The sequence below is a fragment of the Macaca mulatta genome, chromosome 15 (genome assembly GCF_049350105.2).
Source record: "Macaca mulatta isolate MMU2019108-1 chromosome 15, T2T-MMU8v2.0, whole genome shotgun sequence".
In the NCBI taxonomy this organism is placed as follows: Eukaryota; Metazoa; Chordata; class Mammalia; order Primates; family Cercopithecidae; genus Macaca; species Macaca mulatta.
Genome location: NC_133420.1, coordinates 77,841,507 through 77,862,232, shown reverse-complemented (window position 1 = coordinate 77,862,232; position 20,726 = coordinate 77,841,507). Strand labels below are relative to the sequence as shown.

The 20,726-nt window shown below is 38.0% G+C and overlaps 1 protein-coding gene and 1 pseudogene across 1 annotated transcript; one reads left to right on the top strand and one right to left on the bottom strand.

Annotated features, from left to right (window-relative positions):
• Nucleotides 1-5,343: 5,343 nt before the first annotated feature.
• On the bottom strand, nt 5,344-7,110 carry LOC106993748 (interferon omega-1-like; annotated as a pseudogene).
• A 3,665-nt stretch (nt 7,111-10,775) lies between these two features.
• LOC694631 (interferon alpha-1/13) lies at nt 10,776-11,527 on the top strand. Its single transcript, XM_001082177.5, has one exon. The coding sequence runs from the start codon at nt 10,886-10,888 to the stop codon at nt 11,453-11,455; it is 570 nt and encodes a 189-aa protein (XP_001082177.4). The 5' UTR covers nt 10,776-10,885; the 3' UTR covers nt 11,456-11,527.
• Nucleotides 11,528-20,726: the final 9,199 nt, after the last annotated feature.

The following is a 20,726-nucleotide window of genomic DNA, read 5'->3' as shown; positions in this document are numbered from 1 at the left end:
GAAAAGAAGTGCAAATAAATAAATAAACCCCTAATCTAGCAGAAGGAAGGGAATAATAAAGCTGGAGCAAAGATAAATAAAACAGAGAATAGACGAGCAATTATAAAAAAAAAAAATCAGTAAAACTGAGGGTTAGTTTTTTGAAAAGTTCAGCAAAATCAACAAACTCTTACTAGATTACTTTTTAAAAAAGAGAATACTCATATCACAAAATCAGGAATATAAGAGGGGACACTACAGCTGACGCCACAGGAAAAAAAGATCATAAAACTATGAACAATTATACTTCAGCAAATTGTATAACCTAGAAAAAATGGTTGAATTCCTAGAAATGTACAACTTACCAAGACTGAATCATAAAGAAATAAAAATTTGCAATAGACCTATAAGGAGATTGAATAAATAATTAAAAACCCCTGAAAAAAGACAAGCCCTGGGCCAGATGGCTTCACTAGAAAATTCTACCAAAAATTCAAAAAATTAACAGGATCTTTCTCAAACTATTCCATAAGATTGAAGAGGAGGGAACACTTCCAAACTAATTTTATGAATCTTGCATTAACTTGACATAAAATTCAGTGAAGGACATGATATGAAAACTACTACAAACCAATATCTCTGATGAATATTGATGCAAAAACCCTCAGCATAATACTTGCAAATCAAATTTAACAGCACATTAAAACGATTATAGAACATGGCTACACGCAATTTATTCCTGGAATGTAAGAATGGTTCAACACATAGAAATAAATCAATGTAGTAAACTACATGAACAGAATGGAGGAAAAACCATGATCACCTCAGTTGATGCTGAAAAACCATTTGATAAAATTCAATATCCTTTCATGATTAAAAAAGACACACAACAAACTAGGATTAGAAGGAAATTACCTCAACATGATATGGCCTATTATATGAAAATTCTATAGTAAACATCATACTCAACTGTGAAAAACTACATGTTTTTCTTCTAAGTTCAGGAAAAAGGCAAAAATGTGCTCTTACAACTAATATTTCAAATCCTAGCCAGAGTATTTAGGCAACAAAAAGAAATAACAAGCATCCAAATTGTAAAGGAAAAAGTGAAATTATCTCTGTTGGCAGATGACATATTCTTATATGTAGAAAAACCTAAAGATTACACACACACACACACACACACACACACACACACACACAGAGAACTTATAAATGAATTGAGCAAAGTTGCAGTATACAAAATCAATAAAAATCAGCAGCATTTCTATATACTAACAGTGGATAATCTTAATAGGAAATTAAGAAAATGCTCTCATTTACAATAGCATCAAAAAACATAAAATATTTAGGAATAAACTTAACCCAGGATGTGAAAGACATGTACACTGGAAACTACCAAATACTGCTGAAAAAATTAAAGATGACTAAAATAAGTGGAAAGACATTTACTTGTATCCATCATGGGTTGGAAGACTTAATATTGTTAAAATCTTCATACCCTCCAAAGTGATATACAGATTCAATGCAATCTCTATCAAAATCACAGAGGCATTTTTAACAGACATAGAAAAATATATATCCTAAACGTCATGGTCTCTGGATTGCCAAAACAATCTTGAGAAAGAAAAACAAAGCAAGAGGCCTCATGTTTCCTAATTTTGAAACATATTATGACGCTACAATAATTAAGGCAGCATGGCACTTGAATAAAAACAGACATATAGACTAATGGAATGGAATGGGAGCCCAGAAGTAAACTCTAACCTGCATGGTCAAATAATCTTTGACAAGTGTGCCAAGACTACACAATGGAAAAAAATCCCTTTGACAAATGGTTTGGGAAAACTGAATATTCACATGCAAAAGAATGAAATTGGATCTCTTACACTACACTGTAAGCAAAAATGAACTCAAAATGGATAATGATCCAAATATAAGATATAAAACTGTAAAATCAATTGAGGAAACTTACATGGCAAGTTTCATGACAATGGATTTGACAATGAATTCTTGGATATGACACCAGAAGCACAGGTGAATAAAGTAAAAATAGATTAACTGGACCACATTAAAATGTAAAATTTCTATGCATCAAAGAACATAATTAACAGATTTAAAAGGCCACCTATGGAATGCAGGAAAATATTTGCAAATAGTAGATCTGATAAAGGGTTAATATCCAAACCATATAAGTAACTCCTTCAACTCAACAATTAATAAGTTTAATTTAAAGAATGGGCAAATAACTTGAATAGGCATTTCTCCAAAAAATACACGTAAAGAGCCAACATGAACATTACTATGATCTGAATGTTTGTGGCCCTCCAAAATTCATATATTAGAATCTTAACTCCTAAGGTGATGGTATTAAGAGATGGGAACTTCTGGGATATGATTAAGTCATCACGGTGGATCCCTCTGTGGCTGAATGGGATTAGTGCTCTTATAAAAGAGAACCCAGAGAGCTAGCTTTCCTTCCACCATATGATAACATAAGCAGGTGCTATCTATTAAAACAGGAAAGGGGCCCTTGCCAGACATCAAATTTGCTGGTACACTGATCTTGGACTTCCCAGCTTCCTTCCAGGAATGTGAGAAATAAATTTCTGTTGTTTATAAGCCATCCAGTTTTTGGCATTTTGTCATAGCATCTCCAATGGACTAAGACACAGGTGAAAAGGTTCTCAACATAACCAACCATTAGGGAAATGCAAATTAAAACAACAAGAAGATATCACTCACACCTATCAGGATGTTTATTGTAAAAAAAAGATGTTGGCAAGGATGAGGAAAAATGGAAACCCTTGTGCAGTGTTGGTGCGATTATAAAGCGGTACAGCTCAGCACTATGGGAAGCAGTATTATGGTTCCTCAGAAAGTCAAAAATAGAAGTACCATATAATTCAGCAATTACACTTCTGAGTATATATAAAAAATAATTAGAAGCAGGATTTTGAAGATATATTTATACACTATGTTTATAGCAGCATTACTCACAGTAGCCAAAAGGTAAAAGCAGCCCAAGTGTTCATTGATGGATGAATGAATGGTTAAACAAAATATGGGATATACATATAATGGAATATTGTTCAGCCTTATGTATATTCCATTATGCTTACAATGGATTAGTATTCGGCCTTATACAATGGAATATTGTTCTGCCTTGTTATATTATTCAGCAAAATGTGGCATATCCATGCAATGAAGTATTATTCAGCTTCATTCTAACACATGCTACAGCATGAAGGGACCTTGACGACTTTATGCCAAATGAAATAAGCCAGTCACAAAAAGACAAATACAGTCTTCCCTCAGTATCTGCAAGGAGATTGGTTGCAGGACCTCCTTCAGATACCAAAATCCACGATGCTCAAGTTCACTATATAAATTGGCATAGTATTCACATATAACCTATGAATATCCTCCTGTATACTTTAAATAATCTCTGGATTATTAATAATATCTAATAAAATAAAATGCTATGCAAATATATATTATACAGTATTTTTATTTGTATTGTTTTTCTTGTATTGTTATTTTTATGGTTTATTCAATATTTTTGACCTGAGGTTGGTCGAATGTATGGATGCTGATCCATGGATATGGAGGGCCTACTGTACTGTATGATTCCACATATGTGAGATATCTAGAATAGAACAATTCATATAAACAAAAGGTAGGATGGTGGTTGCCAGGGGCTCACAGAAGGGAGAAAAAAATGGGGAGTTATTGTTTAATGGGTACAGAGTTTCAGTTTTGCAAGATAGAAAAGTCCCAGAAGTTAGTTGCACAACAAAATGAACATACTACTGAACTGTATGCTTAAAAACAGTTAAAATGGTAAATTTTATATTACGTATATTTTACCATAATTTAAAAAGTATGTACAAAGGGAAACATCCCTTTGGAAAAAGAGTGAGATTAAGGGATGAAGAAAAGACGAAGCAAAATAGTAGAAGGGATGTAGATTGGAGGTAGCAAGCAATTCTGTGCTTGAAAAACGTAATCATTTCTGGCTCAGGAGGTATTTTCAGCTTTATTGAATCCAGCCTTCACAGAGAGTCGAAGGAGACACACAAAGCACTCACAAATGTTTATACACAAGAATGACCAATTTCTGAGAGTACAATTTTTTTTTTCTGGATAATGGTATGTTAACTGCACAAAATTCTCCCCTAGTAAATAAATATGTTCAAAATATGAATAATTTTTTCATCATGTTTGTAATAAAAGTCAGGAACAGATTATTTCAAAGAATATGTCTCCCCACTTAATAGAGTTAGACAATTAGGATAATGTTAATGAGAAGAATAAAATAGGTAAATTGCAGACGGTGTTTATTGTCAGCCATGTTCTTAGCAGTTACAAGTCAATCCTCACTTTATCCAGTGAGGAATATGCTCATTTTTCACATTTATTGAACATCTACTATGAGCCCAGCTTCATTATGTCACTGGAAATATCAGTGACTGAAGCAGATAGTGAGAAATTCTATTATTATCCCCATTTACAGAAGAAAAAAATGGAAACACAGAAAGCTATTGAATTGTGGAGCCACTGTTGGATCCCAGAAAGTCTGACCCTGAGTCCAGAGCTTTTATGTGCTTTCTGGGAATGTTTCTGACCATAAGAACCTAAATTCTAGACTGATCAACATTTTCCCAGTAAATTCCTGTTCAAGTAATGACAGGGTCTTTATCTTCACTCCCATTTCTCCTTCTGGTGTGAGAAAATCACTTTTCTTTACTTCTCTTTGTAGCATTTAACACATTTGAAATAATATAAATATTAGTCCTGTTTTTATGTCTCTTTCCCTCTTAGACTGAGAGAAACTGTGTTTGCCTTATTCACCTGTATTTCTTTAAGGAAATGTCACAGTTTGCCATTTATTCAGTTCACACATATAATAGGAATGGAATGAATGAGTTGATACATTTTTTCATATTTTCTTCAATTTGGTTTACAAAAATAGAATGTAGATTTTATTTTTAGGATAGAAACATTTACAGAGTTTTCTTTGATAATAATTTAATAAAACAAAATACAAAGTTAATGACATGAAAAAGTGAATGTTTGTAAATTTTAATACAATGTAAAGATGAACATGTAAATTTTATAAATATCATAAAAATAAGGCATGTAAAACAGAAGGAAGATATGTAAATAGCATCAGGGTAGTCATCTCTGAGGTACGGATGCTCCAGGAGCTGAATATTTTTTACATACACTTGCTTTATGCTATTACTAAAGTATTCGCTAAAACTAATTCAGTTAATTCTGACTAAAGCAGAAATGAGCTGTTTTAATATCCAAAGTCACACGTACAAGTGTGATATGGCAGATCAGTCAATGAGAATCATTTCAAGATGAGCCCAGGTCTTTAATCTTACTTCTCTATTTTTCTAGCAAATTTGTTGAGGTGGAGAAGGATCTCATGATTTCCACTTTGGCAACTTCCTAGGCACAGTTACCATATTTCTTCTATTTCAGGTAGACACAGATTCCCCGGAAGTACCTTCCTCAAGCCCAGTGTAGGGCTCCCAAACACCCCAGCAAATTCTTCCTCTACCATCACCTTCACCAAGCAGGTCTCCAGGTATTCCAGCTGCTGATGAAGTCCAGTGTGGAGCTGGTCCAGGAGGGTCATGTTCCAGGCAGCAGAGGAGTGCTCTGTGGGGAAGAAGTTGAAGATCTGCTGCAGCATCTCATGGAGGACAGACACGGTATGGACCTTCTGCAACTGGCTGCCATCCACCATCTCCTGGGGGAATCTCAAGACTCTTCTGTCCTTGAGACATAAGAAAGGGGAGATTCTCCTCATTTGGCCCAGAATCTCTAAGGTCTTCCTGAGTAACAGGCCATGGTTTGGAGGCAGGTCACAGCCCGGGGATCCAACAGGGCCACAGCTGCGCACCACCAGGGACACCAGTAAAGGGAGGAGGAGGACGATTGGGAAATGAGAGTGCTGCTGACTTGGCTGAGCTGGGGTCTGAGTGAACCTTGGACCATAGGTTCTCTGAAGATCATCTTTCTATGCATGGCTTTCACGGGGCATAAATAGTTTTCATTTTTCTGAGCATTTCTCTAAATTTTTACTTCCACTTATGTTTTCATTTATGTATTTTCCATATAACCTAAAATGATATCACTCTACCCTCTTGATTTTTGCATTAGAAGTTTAATATTCCCAGTAAACTTTAGAAATATCAATCCAAATGGATATTTATTAATCAGATGAGAAACATCTTTGTGCTAAAGTTAGAAGATATATTTTTAGCCCTGATTCTAGCCTCCAGTTTTACTCTCCATACTTTGCATAGGAAGTCAGGATACCTAGGTCCTATGGGTTTCTGTATTCAGTTAGAGATTTACCTATCCTTGGTTAGTTTAGCAAATATTAATGCACCAGTTTTAATTTCTTAGTTTTGATCATTGTTTCATGGCTATGTAAGTTGTTAACATTAGGAGAAGCTGAGTGAAGGGAAGAGAACTCGCTGTACAATCTTTGCACCTCTGTATAGGTCAAGAATTATTTTGAAATACAAGTTAAAAATGAATAGGCTTCCAAAATTCCTAACATTACTGATTAAAATTTTAAAAATATATGTTTCATTGATTAAAATCTTTCATTAAATGGTATTGTTTTCAAAAGACATAAAATTTAATCTCCTTTGTAACTGTTTAGCAGATAGTTCTGTCTCTTACCCCTTAAGGTTCTGACAAAGACTCTGTCCTTCACCAAACTTTAGTCAGTCTCCTACAAACTCTCCTGCTGACTAGGTCGTGCCTTTGGGTCCATTCTTAGGTTTGCCAAGTCCAGTTGTAGCAAGAATCTTACTAATTCAGTTTTATGAGAATCCTTCCACGCTTGATAGCTGATTTACCATTGATATCTGATCAAATTCCTCATCTCACACACTCTCAATATATAATTACCCTGGCTTGCCTTTAGAAAGAATTATGTTCAGTTTAGCAATGATCCCCCTGCCTTTGATGTCTCCTTTTAGTGACTTTCTATCTGACCCCCTCATTCTGCTTGTTGGGTATAAACCCCAGGTTGTCTTTGCTGATTTTTGAGCTGAGCACCAGTTGGTTTCTCTCCCCTCTTGATATGGTTTGGGTCGGCATCCCCATCCAAATCTCACATGGAATTGTAATCCCCAGTGTTGGAGGCAGGGCCTGGTGGGAGGTGATTGGATCACGGGGTGGTTACTCATAGTTTAACACCACCCCCTGGTAGTGTCATGGTAAGAGTGAGTTATTGCAAGATCTGGTTGTTTAAAATTATGCAGCACCTCCCCTGCTTCTCTCCTCCTGCTCCGGTCATGCAGGACATGCCTGCTTCCCCTTAGCCTTCTGCCATGTTTATTAGTGTCCTGAGGCCTCCCCAGCCATGCTCCCTATATTGTCTGCAGAATCGTGAGCCAATTAAACCTCTTTTCTTTCTAAATTACCCAGTCTCAGGTTTTTCTATATAGTAATGCAAGAACTAATACACCTATCGTGATAGTTTCAACACCTGTTGCAATACTTCTAAATAAAGCCTTCCTTACTGTTATACCATAAGTGTCAGCATAAATTTTTCTTCACCAGATCCTTAAATTAAGGCAGTACAATCAACACTGCAGCACACTCTGGTGGCCTACAACGTAAAAGGCATCAACCAGTTGGCAAGTCAGATGACTCAGGGTCTTTTGTCATCTCAGTCCTCATCCTCTAATGCCATGGACTCTCCTCATTTCTCCAGAAGTGTTTCGATTTCCACACCTTTAATAACCCCTTTAGTTAACCTGTCCAGGTGTGCTCTCCCTGAGCTCGGAGCCTTAGCTCATTGGTTTAGTTCTGATTTAGTTCATGTCTCTAGCCTGACAATGACTTGTTCTTTCTTAAATTTCTGCTATACAGGTGTAAATCTAAAGTATTGTGGATATTTGATTAAAAGAATAGTACTGTGTAGAATTTTAAATTGACAGAAATATACAGGGTTGATGAATATATTCACCGGGTGAACAACGTGTTTTACAAATATGTTCGTGCTTATGATGGCGTATCCTCAAGAAGACAAAACTAGAATATAATGTGTAAGTAAAGTGGGGCCCAATTTAATTGTAATGTAACATGTTGGCATGGACAAATGGGAGATTTCAGTGAAGGAGACAAATGGAAACTGAAGAGAAAGACCCTGCTGTTATGTACACAGGACTCTACTAGCAAAACATTGATTGGTCTAGAAATCAGCTCCGGTTCTTATGTCCAGAAATATTCCCAGAGAGCATGTAAGAGGTAAGAGGTAAGACTTCAGAGCTGAATTTTCTGCATCCAAACTGTAGCTGCACAACTTAATAGCTTAGCTTCATAACTTAATAGCTCTCTGGTATTTCTTTTTTTTTTTTCTTTTGTAAATGGGGACAATAGTAAAATCTATCATTGTGTGCTTTCATCAGTGATATCTCCAGTGAATAAATGGGACTAGGTACGTGGTACGCATTCAGTAAATGTGGAAAACGAGGGTATTCTTTTTTGGTTAAGTGAGCATTCATTATGCAAGTTCTAAAAACACTGTCTGAATAAATAAAGACTTTTCACAATTTAGATATTTCATTCCTTTTTTGTCTTTTTTTTTTGAGACAGAGTTTCACGCTTGTTGCCTGGACTGGGGTGCAAGTGGAGTGCAATGGCACGGCCTACTGCAACCCCCGCCTCCCCAGTTTAAGCAATTCTCCTGCTTCAGCTGGGATTACAGGCATGCGCCACCACACCAGGCTAATTTTGTATTTTTAGTAGAGATGGTGTTTCAAAATGTTGGTCTGGCTAGTCTCGAACTCCTGACCTCAGGTGATCTGCCCGTCTCAGCCTCACAAAGTGCTGGGATTACAGGCGTAAACCACCACGCCCAGCCTGATATTTCATTTCTCTTATTAACATTATCTTTATTATATAACTCTATTAAGTTAGGGAAGTGTCCTTTGAAAGTATCAATTCTCTTGTTTCTTACTAGAAATATAAGAAGAAAACAAATAGGCCTTCTCAGTTTACTTATCTAATAGTGGAGAGTTTGGTGCAGTGAACACTGACCCGTTTTCCAGAGAGAATATTGTACTCTCAACAATGTGTCTTTCTTGTGTATAAATTCTTGCTGTTGGTATATTTGCAAGTCGGGGTTCAGTAAATCTGAAAACAACTTGTGGACCAGGAGTAATTACTTTTCTTCCAGCCGATACTTATTTGCTACCTTTGACCTACATCCCTTCTACCATTTTGCTTCTGCACTTTCCCACCCCTTAACCTGCACCATGTTTGTCAGGCTGGTCTCAAACTCCCGACCTCAGGTGATCTGTCCGCTTTGGCCTGTCAAAGTGCTGAGATTACAGGTGTGAGCCACTGCACCCGGCCACTTGCGTTGTCTTTTTGTCCCCATTCGTTAGGATGCAAAAAGTGACAACTTTTGCTTTCTACAGAAATGAAATGAGAAAGAAAGGTATCTGGTGTCTGGCATGCTATGGAAAACAAACTGTCAACTTATTTATGTTACTACATTTACATCCTATTATGTGCATTTAGGACAAAGATGGTTTCCTTTGGTTTACTAGGAATCAACAAAGAACCTCTGAAGGTACTTTGGAAATTTGAACTTTCATGCCAAAAAATTTTTTTAATCAAATTGAGAATGTTTTTTCAATTGTGTATTCTCATTGCGTATGACACTACTCTCAAGGGTGTAGAAGTTAGTTCTTGGGAATGGGAACAAATCTTACATAATTAAATGGTTTGTGGGTCTTCAAAGCTCAACCCTATTTAACAAAATCTTATTCCTTAGTTTTATTTTCTTTCTCCATTGGGTTTACTGACCTTGAGTTCATGGACGATACATAGGAGGTATAAAAGTTCAGCATTACAAACCTGTGAATAATGGGTAGCTGTGATTGGAGTACTTCCCAAGATTTATTAGAACTAAAAGTTATATCATGAGAGGTGTTCTCTGCATACATATGGTTTGTCACTGGCCATCATATAGCTATTGCTTCTGTTTGATCCTTAGTATTTCTGTCTGTGTTATGGGCTTTGAAATGAAATATAAATAATTTATATTTTAAAAATTCTACTGAAGTTGTTCAACCCATCAATATTTAGGTCAAGCATTGAAGAAAAAACTCTTGACAATATCTAGGTGAGTATCTAGCAGCTAGTGAAGTTAAAAATTTTCTCACATGCAGCAAAATTTAAAGTTAAGTATAATAAAAATAAACAATAAAAATATTAAAAAATTTTAAGGCTTTATCAGTTTCAAATAATTTGTAAGCATTCACTACTTAGATGTATAATGTCTATCTATAAATATTAGATAATATTTATAATTTGTTAATTTGCTTATGTAATTTAATACATTACAATTTATATCAGTAAATAAATTACATTGAAGCCCATAAGCAAATTTAGTTATAAAGTTCAGTTAAATTTGAATAGAATTTAAATCTAATTTTTAGCTTAAAATTTTCATTTGGTTATTTTTAAACCTGCATTGAATTAAAAGATTAAACTTTGTGCTTTTTGAGTATAGAGATATACACATAGTACACAAATAGATACATACTATATCTGTGTTATTAAATTTTCACAGTGGGTTCAATTAGGAAAAAAATATTTTAAAAGTCTCTGGGAACAAGATGGGGGAGGCAATAATGAAAAACCAAATGGTTGAGAAACACTGCTCTCAACTCATGTAAAGAGTGCATGAAGGAAAGCAAAAACAGAAATGGAAAGTGGCCCAGGAGCATTAAGAAAGTGGAAATCAGTATGTTCCCTATTTAAGTCATCGGCTCGAAGCAAGGCCTTCAGAAAACCTAGAGCCCAAGGTTCAGAGTCACCCATCTCAGCAAGCCCAGAAGCATCTGCAATATCTACGATGGCATTGCCCTTTGCTTTACTGATGGCCCTGGTGGTGCTCAGCTGCAAGTCAAGCTGCTCTCTGGGCTGTGATCTGCCTGAGACCCACAGCCTGGATAACAGAAGGACCATGATGCTCCTGAAACAAATGAGCAGAATCTCTCCTTCCTCCTGTCTGATGGACAGACATGACTTTGGATTTCCCCAGCAGGAGTTTGATGGCAACCAGTTCCAGAAGGCTCCAGCCATCTCTGTCCTCCATGAGCTGATCCAGCAGACCTTCAACCTCTTTACCACAAAAGACTCATCTGCTGCTTGGGATGAGGACCTCCTAGACAAATTCTGCGCTGAACTCTACCAGCAGCTGAATGACTTGGAAGCCTGTGTCATGCAGCAGGAGAGGGTGGGAGAAACTCCCCTGATGAATGCGGACTCCACCTTGGCTGTGAAGAAATACTTCCGAAGAATCACTCTCTATCTGACAGAGAAGAAATACAGCCCTTGTGCCTGGGAGGTTATCAGAGCAGAAATCATGAGATCCTTCTCTTTATCAACAAACTTGCAAGAAAGATTAAGGAGGAAGGAATAACACCTGGTCCAACATGAAAACAATTCTTATTGACTCATACACCAGCTCACACTTTCATGAATTCTGCCATTTCAAAGACTCTCACTCCTGCTATAACTATGATCATGCTGATAAATTGATTTATCTATTTAAATATTTATTTAACTATTTATAAGATTTAAATTATTTTTGTTCGTATAACGTCAGGTGCACGTTTACACTGTGGCTAGTGTAATAAAACATTTTCCTTGTATCTACTCAATTCTTTATTTTATGTTGTTCATTAAACTTTTACTATAGGAACTTCTTGTATGTGTTCATCCTTTAACATGAAATTCTTATCCTGACTGCAACCTGATTAGAGAATAAAGGGTAAAATTTATTTACTCATCATTATTATATGAGAGATGTAAGTAAAAATGACCTTTCTCTAAACCAGGTTGCATGTTGTACTCAATATGTAAAGGTAAATACAATAAATCTATTTTCTACTCTCTTGCATATTTGATTTTTGTAGGGAATCAAACTAAAAATAGTAATAATATTTAATATCAGTTATGCTAAGTACTCTAAGGAGAAAAAAGAACAAACGACGATTTCTTTTGGCAGCATGTAAACTGAAACATGTCAGGAAATAAAAATAGAGATATCCTCTGTAAGTTGACTGGTATAACATGTGGTAGAAACCGTCTGTTGCCAGTTGGATACATGAGTTTTCAAATTATAAGGAATGCAATTGCTGTGGTTTCATATGTGGCAAGCAAAATCCCAGAAATGGAAGTGCTCATGTGTGGAGAGAGTGTAGAGGGAGAAAAAGACTTAAGCATGATTCTGAGGACCTTCTACCTTTAAAGGGAGGGAAGAGAAAAGCCACAGAGGAAGCAGAGGGATTGACAAAAAGAGAGAATGGTGATTAATATGGTCTGGATCTGTGTCCCTGCCCAAATCTCAGGCAGACCAGCCTCTAGAATATATATATATATACACACACACACACACACTATATATATAGTGTGTATATATAAAACATATATGTATACATGTGCTTTTCTTATTTTATAAATATATGGTTATCATTTTCTTAATTACTACATATATATCAGAAAAGGGACTGGGTGCAGTGGCTCATGTTTGTAATCTCAGCACTTTGGGAGCCGAGGGGGGTGGATCACTTGAGTTCAGGAGTTCAAGACCAGCCTGGACAATATGGTGAAACTCTGTCTCTACTAAAAATACAAAATTTGGCCAGGCGTGGTGTTGGGTGCCTGTAATCCCATCTATTCGGGAGGCTGAGGTGGAGAATCACTTGAACCCTGGAGATAGAGATGGCGCCTCTGCACTACAGCCCCTGGGTGACAGACCAAGACTCCGTCTCAAAAAGAAAAAAAAGAAATAGAAAAAGAAAAAGAGAAAATGGAAAAGGGAATGCTCTCTCCTTAATCTCCATAACACATAATAATCTAAAGAGCAGAATTCTTGGAGTATTCAGGAGAAAACTGGAGAATAGTCACCCTTCATACTGAAGATAAGTCTGATTTGTATATTCAGTCAGGATACAGTATCTTACAGGAAAATCTGGAAGAGTTTATTTTCTTAAACCTAAGTGAAATATACATATCATTCACTTGCTGATTCCGATACCCAGCACAGTTCCTTACTTCTTCTCTAGCTTTTCTGGATCTCATTTTCACTCCTACTGAGGCTCAGAAATAATACCCCAAAGTGAAGGTCTCAGAAGCAGCCTCAGAAGCAAAGTTTCTCTCTGGCCTTCTCCTGCTCTGCTGTTTGTCACCCCTCATCTCCTGACGGAGCCCCTTTTCCCCAAAGCCAGCCATAAAATTTGAAAATATGACTCTAACTTTCCCTCACCTTTGTGTGTAAGAACTGAATGGGCCATAAAGAAATTCTCTAACCTACCTTGTTTGATTGCAGATATTAAGACCCCCATTCCAAAAAGAGCTCGGCCACATACCCAAGAGGAAAGAATGGTGCATGGAGAGACCAAGAAGTATCTGACCAGAAGGGCCTTGCTGGGTTCCCCTACTCAGAATATTAGCATTAGATGATGCCCTTTTTATCTAATCACATTTCTACTCAGCTGTCCATTCTTCATGGAACATAAGCACAAAAAGGGATAGTTTTTTCCTGTACTTTGGGTCTTCATTTTGAAGGCTTCCATAGTTATACAAATCTATGATTCAATACATGTGTTATGCTTCTCTCTTGTTAACCTGTCTTTTGTTATAGGCATGTCAGCTGTGACCCTTTTGATAGGAAGGAAAGAGATCACACTATTTCTGCCCCTATAGTTTTGGTGATGAAGATGGGATGCCTGAAGCACCTGACTCACGTACTGATGAGGTCCTGGTAAAAGACTGATAAAGAACTTGCTAATAAAGGTAAGAATTTTTACCAAGGTCAGTTCTGAATTTCTGCTTGTAGTGTCTGGTCAAGAACTAAAGGTCAAAATTTCTCTTTATTTCTTCCTTTCCAAATGCAGGTCATCAGGAGATCATTTGTTGGAATTGTTCTCTTGTGTAAATTTGGACTTATGGGACCCATTTGTTATTGATCCTATCCCTTCAAAAGACAGCTGTCGTTTTGTTGTTTTGTGTCCTGAGAACCTGACTTGGCTTGCTGCCTGTCAGGACACTCTTCAGTCTGTGCAGGGGGCCAATCCAAAAGTTGGAGGCTCCCATTGGAAGCTTACATATTGACTATTGCTACCTCTCAAGACGTCTAAATTTTTCTTTCTTGTGGCTATCTTTAGAGGTGGCTCTGAATTTTGAGAGGACTGCATCTTGGCATTTCTTTGAAGATGTCTCATGCATCCTTGGTGAAGTCATAAAAGGCTTGGTTTTTGTTCTGAGGCACTTCTTAGGTGTCTTTGTTTTAAAAGAAAAGAGAAAAAAAAAGAAAGTTTCAAACATTAGAAATATTGATTGTTTGTTCTTGCTGAAATCCGATAAGTGAGTTTAAAGTAATTTTAAGACCTCTGTATTCAATTATTAGCTTAATTTAAAGCTGATATCAAGGCTACCATTTTTTAAAGGTCTTTCTGATTTTCTCCTTGTGATCTTGTATATCCCATGTAAACTTTTTTTCTGTAAACTCAAGTCTTTTAAAATTATATATTTGAATCCTCTGTTTGCTTCCTTTCTTGTAGGCAGGATTTTTGCTGGAAAAAAAATGTATAACTTCATTGGCCTTTTGTAGAAGCTTAAGACCTCCCCAGTCTGGCCCCTCTAAGACTTGTTCTTCCATTTACTTCTGCCCCTCCTTCCTTCTGCCACTTTCAATCTTCCATCTAGGTCTCTCTTATCATCGACAAGCCCCTGCCTCTGCATTTGGTGGTCAGTGGATGGAAAACTACTAAGCAAAAATGTCAGAGTTCTGTCAACCACATATAGGGATGTAGAGAAGACTTCTAGAAAGCCCGCTATTCCTCGAAGAATGAAAAAACAAAACTGTTGCCACAGACGCCCCATTACATAGAGTCTCCTGTCTTTCTCATGAAGCCCCAAGAGTCATGGGTAGGTTCTTCTCATGTCTGGAGCTCTGCTCTCCCTTGCCTTGAGTTCCCTGATCTCTTTGGCTTTTGTGGGTATCAAGGGTAACTTCACACTGTGAGAGAGCCACCTACCTGCCAAGACCAGAGACAGTGGCCAAGTTTGTTCTCTGTATAAGTCTGTCTCCTTCCAGCACCTTTTTCTTCAGAGCTAAAAAGCGGCACTTTCCTGGAAACAACTGACCCAAATTCTGGAAGGAACCCATTTCTTTAATTTTCATATCTTAGAGAGGGAAAATTCTCCCCGCTTCAGGCAGGACACGTCCTCTTTGGACAACGGGCAGTTCTGGGGAGAGAAAAGGTCAGGATGTGTACGCTGCTTCCAGCCTGTGCAGCCTCCCAGGACCTCCTGACTCGTCCCTCCCTCTGCTTACTGCAGGTCACATGGAGGTGAGAGCCATCCCATCTGACTGTGGCACTTCAAGGGAAATCCAGAAAACTCTCCTGTTTGAAGGTACATTAACTCTTTAGAGTAAGTTGACAGTTTTACAAATTTATTCCTCCTATCAGATCATTCCTTTCAACTTTATAATTGAGAAAATTTTTACTCTCCCTTTGAATAAGGAATGAGCTTGCATCAATTCCACCTCGATTCAATAGTTAGAGAGAGCACTGACGTAAATTAAGAAACTTCAGAGAATGCAGTGATTGCCACAGGTGTCAACAGGGTAGACCAGAGAGGCATCCTGACAACATCGCAATTAAGGACGTAATAAGGAAATATGTGTGAATTGTGCACATGTCCATTGCTCAGCTAGCAGGGCAGGGGTTCAGTTTAGCACGGATCTGTCAGTTGTGTGACTCAGGTTGGAGACCCAACCATTACATTATTTCTCTTCTGTTCCTGAGTTAGAGGGTCCTAATTTACATGTTAAACCATTTTGCCTTTCCTCCTCCACCACTTGTAGCGCACGTAATGCACTGGAATAAGCTGAAAGAGCCAGCAGTAGCCTGAGAACTTGGAAGGAGGACGGAGATGTTTAAGTCATAGACATCAGTGTCAGGTACTCAGGAGATGGAACAATACCAACGAGCAGCATTAAGTCAACTGTTCAGATCATTCCTATCAGGAGGGAAGATTGAAGTGGATGCTGAGAACACAGAGTTCTATTGAGCTGTGGCCAGCATCGTGTCCATGGCATGGGTAACACGGACACCACAGCAGCCTGCAGAGTACAGGGAGAGATAGGGGTTAACCCACTTCCAGATGCAAACTTCTATTTTCTCCCTAGAACCTAGCATGTCATCACAGTGCAGGGAAAATTATTCATGGAACCAATGCAGTCCAAGGGATCTCTTAAGTTCTGCTCACAATGCAGCTTCCTTTAAAGACCAACAATACGAAGACAGTTCTTGAACAGAAGGGTCACAGGAAGACCCTCCAATAACATCATTTCATTCGATGTCATATCCTTGTAACATTGATGAGAGAAGAAACTGACTCCCCACCAGGGCCTTTTCTGTGTGGAGTTTGCATGTTCTCCCCATGCCTGCATGAGTTTTCTCCAGGTACTTCAGTTTCCTCCTGTATCCCAAATATGTGCATGTTAAGTTAATTGGTTTGTCTAAATTTCTCCAGTCTCAGTGAGTGCGTGTGTGTGTGTGTGTGTGTGTGTGTGTGTGTTTGAATGTGCCCTGTGATTAAATAGCTTCCTGTCCAGTGGGGGTTTCCTCCTTACACCTGATCTGTGAGGATAGGTTCCTGCCCCCCTTGACCCTGAAACAGAATAAGTGGATTTGAAAATGAATAAATGAATGAATGAATACAAATGATTGCAAAACAAAAATTCACAAAGCATATGACACTTATACAGATGCACAACGATGTATGAAAGTGCTCAGCGAGCCCATCATATTTGTTCCTGTTTGTTTTGGAACTGCTTCATTGTAATAGGTGTTCCTTACAATTTTCACTTTGTAAACTTTTTTTTAAATATATCTTCCTATTACTATGATGGGAAAATATCATTTATTGTAATGCCAACCGTAGACAACAATACACAGCCAAAGACAACCATACTCAGCAATGTGACCGAGCCTGTAGTTAAAGCCAGACTTTCATTGGCAAGCAGCCCTCTAAAAGCATTCATTGTGTGTTGCAGTTGTAGCAGTGAGACAGCAAAATGCCTAACATAACGAACTCCATTTTGTTTATGGGGCCTATGCCCATTCCTGCACATAGGTTGGGATTATTTTAGAGCACCGAGATAATGTGCAAAAACAACAGTCATGTAGTTTTAAAAACTAACTCTGGTATTCAAGAAGAAAGATGTAAACAACTAACTATGTTTCATTAAAGACTGTAGGAGCATTGTGACCTGACCAAGAACAAAGAATTTTCCAACCTCCTTGGACCCTCGCTGATGCCCAGATGTCTGCTGTTGAAGGTCTCCTTTAAATCCTGACACCTTCCTCTTCTGCCTGCCCTTAACATAAAAAGAGCCTGAAATTTGTACTCTCTTAAGATGGTATTTTAAGATGCTAGTCCACCATCTTCTCAGTTTGCTGGCTTTCCTAATGAACCTGCTTCCCTGATCCCAGCAACTATCATCTCTTGAGTTTGGTTTTCAAAGGGTGAGCAGCTGCACCTGGGTTCAGTTACACTGTCCAGGAATACCTGAAGCTGCGTAATTTATAAAGAAAAAAATGTTTATTTGGCCCACAATTCTTCTACCTGGAAGACTGGGCAACTGGTGAAAGCCTCAGGCTGCTTAGATGCTATATAGTTTAGATGTTTGTTGGGGACAACTTAGATCTCTATAGTTTACATAGTAAGCAAAGTTTGGTAGTTATTAGTGAATGAGCTTCTCTAGTGCTTTTCTTCTTCTAGGATATATTTGTTCAGGTTCATGTGGTTATGCTTCCCTGGGGACTCAAGATTCAATTAATATGGACAAGGCTCTTTCTTTCATTAATTTATTTTATTTTTGGAGACAGAGTCTTGTTCTGTCGCTCGCCCTGGCTAGAGTGCAGTGGCACAATCTTGGCTCACTGTAACCTCTGTCTCTCGGGTTCAAGCTATTCTCATTCTTCAGCCTCCCAAGTAGCTGGGATTACAGACATGCCCCACCACACTTGGCTATTTATTTTATTTTATTTTTATTTTTAGTAGAGACAGGGTTTCACCATGTTGGCCAGGCTGGTCTTGAACTCCTGAGCTCAAGTGGTCCACCTGCCTCTGCCTCCCAAAGTGCTGGGCCACTGGTGAAAGCCTCAGGCTGCTTAGATGCTATACAGTTTAGATGTTTGGTGGGGACATCTTACATCTCTATAGTTCACATGTTTAATGGGGAGGCTGACCAGTTGAGTCCTGAAGGAGGAAAAACTCAGAGCCTGTATCATTGGGTTGTCCTGGAAATTCTTCACTGCTTTTTCTTTATTCTTAAATACATAAGAAAACTCAAGAGTAAAAAATAAATTGGCTTCCAGGAGTTTGTAGTTGATGGGTTAACAGAGTTGTTTTAGTATATTTTTGAAGAAATTAGTAATTAAATTTTATGATTTATTTTTTTCAATAGATGATGGCTCATTCCTGTAATCCCAGCATTTTGGGAGGCTGAGGTGGATCACTAGAGGCCAGAAGACAAGACCAGCCTGGCCAACATGGTGAAATCCTGTCTCTACTAAAAATACAAAAATTAGCTGGGCGTGGTGGCAGGTGCCTGTGATCCCAGCTACTTAGGAGGCTGAGGCATGAGAGTCGCTTGAACCCAGGGTGCGGAGGTTGCAGTGAGCCAAGATGTCACCATTGCCTGGGCGACAGAGTGAGACTCCACCTCAGGAAAGAAAAAAAAAAAAAGGAATATATTTAGTCTACTTTTCCTTAGAACTTAAATGTAGTTAGTTCAGTTCACTTACACCACACCTCTTGTTGCTCTATGAAGCAAGAGCAAATGTTTGACATTCAAAATGGATCTCAGAATCTTTGTCATCTCACCCTCTCTGCTCTATCGATTTTATGCTCTTGTCTCTCCTTGGTTGATAAATTCACATCTACCCCCCCCCTTTCTTTAATGGGTCCTTCCAGTCAAGCCATTATAATGATTCTCCCTAAGGTTTTGACCTTGCATGATTGGTGTGGTCAGAATAGTTCATCCTGCAGATTTATATTTCTCTCTCAATAGTTTTATAAAAGGGTGTAATCCAAATAGTATTATTGAGAGGACAGAGATAGTATTTTCAAAACATCATAAAATGACCTGGCACAGTGGCTGACACCTGTAATCCCAGCATATTTGGAGGCTAAGGCAGGAGGATTGCTTGAGCCCAGGAGCTCAAGACCAATCTAGACAACATGGTGAAACCTGGTCTCTACAAAAAATTAGCCATGTGTGGTCATGCCTGCTTGTGGTCCCAGTTACTCAGGAGGCTAGGGTAGAAGTATTGCTTGAGCCCAGGAAGTCAGGCTGCAGTGAGCAGGGATCACACTACTGCACTCCAGCCTGGGTGACAGAGTGAGACCCTGTCTCAAAAAAGAAAATCGCAAAACAGTGGATGGTCCATATTCCGCCTGCAATAAATGTTCGTGTTATCATTTTTGATATTATCATCCAGATTAAAGTAGAATCTTTTGGGATTATCCAATTCTCTTCTATTAATTCCTGGTTTCTCAAGGCTATTTTTCCATTGCCTAAGTAAATTTATTAACTAGGTGGAGTCTTTAGGCAAGGCTAATATGCATTATCCTGCCAGAGAGCTTTGTTGGTTGTCTAGCAACTGCAGCCTGGTTACCAGTCTTTTGGGAATTGATTGGTGTGACTTCTCCCTTCTCTACAGTGCTGATCACATGTGAATTATATGAAAGAAAGGCAGGTAATTTGTCTTCGAAAGCTGAATTCAGTCCATTGACCCAGGAATTGCTTTTCTTAGAACCTCTGGCAGATGCAGCCATTTTTCTGTCTTTGTGCACCTCAACACTGGCATCATGATTTCACTCTGCCAGAGGCTCTCGTCCCCAATTTTTGCTGCATTGAATTTTGCTAACTTACACTTTGTAGTTGGTAAGGGGAAAGTCACTTCCCTTCTTTCACTTTCATGACAATCAGAATGGCTTCTGTTTTTTTGCTGCCTACAAACAACTGTCAAGTATTACTTTCTAGAAAAGTTGAAGTCAGAGACAAGAAAACCACAAAATTTGGAAATTATAAAGAAAACCACTGCAGCTCTTTTGCCTTTCTTTTACTTTCCTTTTTTTTGTGTTACTTCATCATGAATTAGAATGTAATGTGGTAGCAGCAAGACAAACTTTGCCCAGTAAACCACTACGTCAAAAAGGCGTTCTAAAAATTCATTTGTTTTTATGCTTTAAATTTAAAATGAAGAATCACAAATCAGTAAAGGAAAGACGGCTATTACTGTTTAACATGATAGCATGGGGCTCACTGCCCTGCACCATCAAAGTTTCACGTTGACAGAGGATCAAGGAACTTTAACAGATCACACTGAACTGGTGAACAACTGAGGGTCACCAGTTTCTGCAATATGAGCCTCTAAAGAGAAACATTACCTTTGAGTCTTCTGTGCCTAGCTCAGAAATTTCAAGCATAAAACTGTTCCATAGTTTAAAAGAGTTGAAGATAGCAAAAGAGTTGAAGAATAAAAGCTGTACTTGGCAAAGTTAAAATTATTTAACTACAAAAGATAAAATAATCACAATAGGATAATTCCCTTATCTGCTTAAACAAAACAAATCTTTGCAGTCAGCCTTCTAGGGCTGTTGAGACT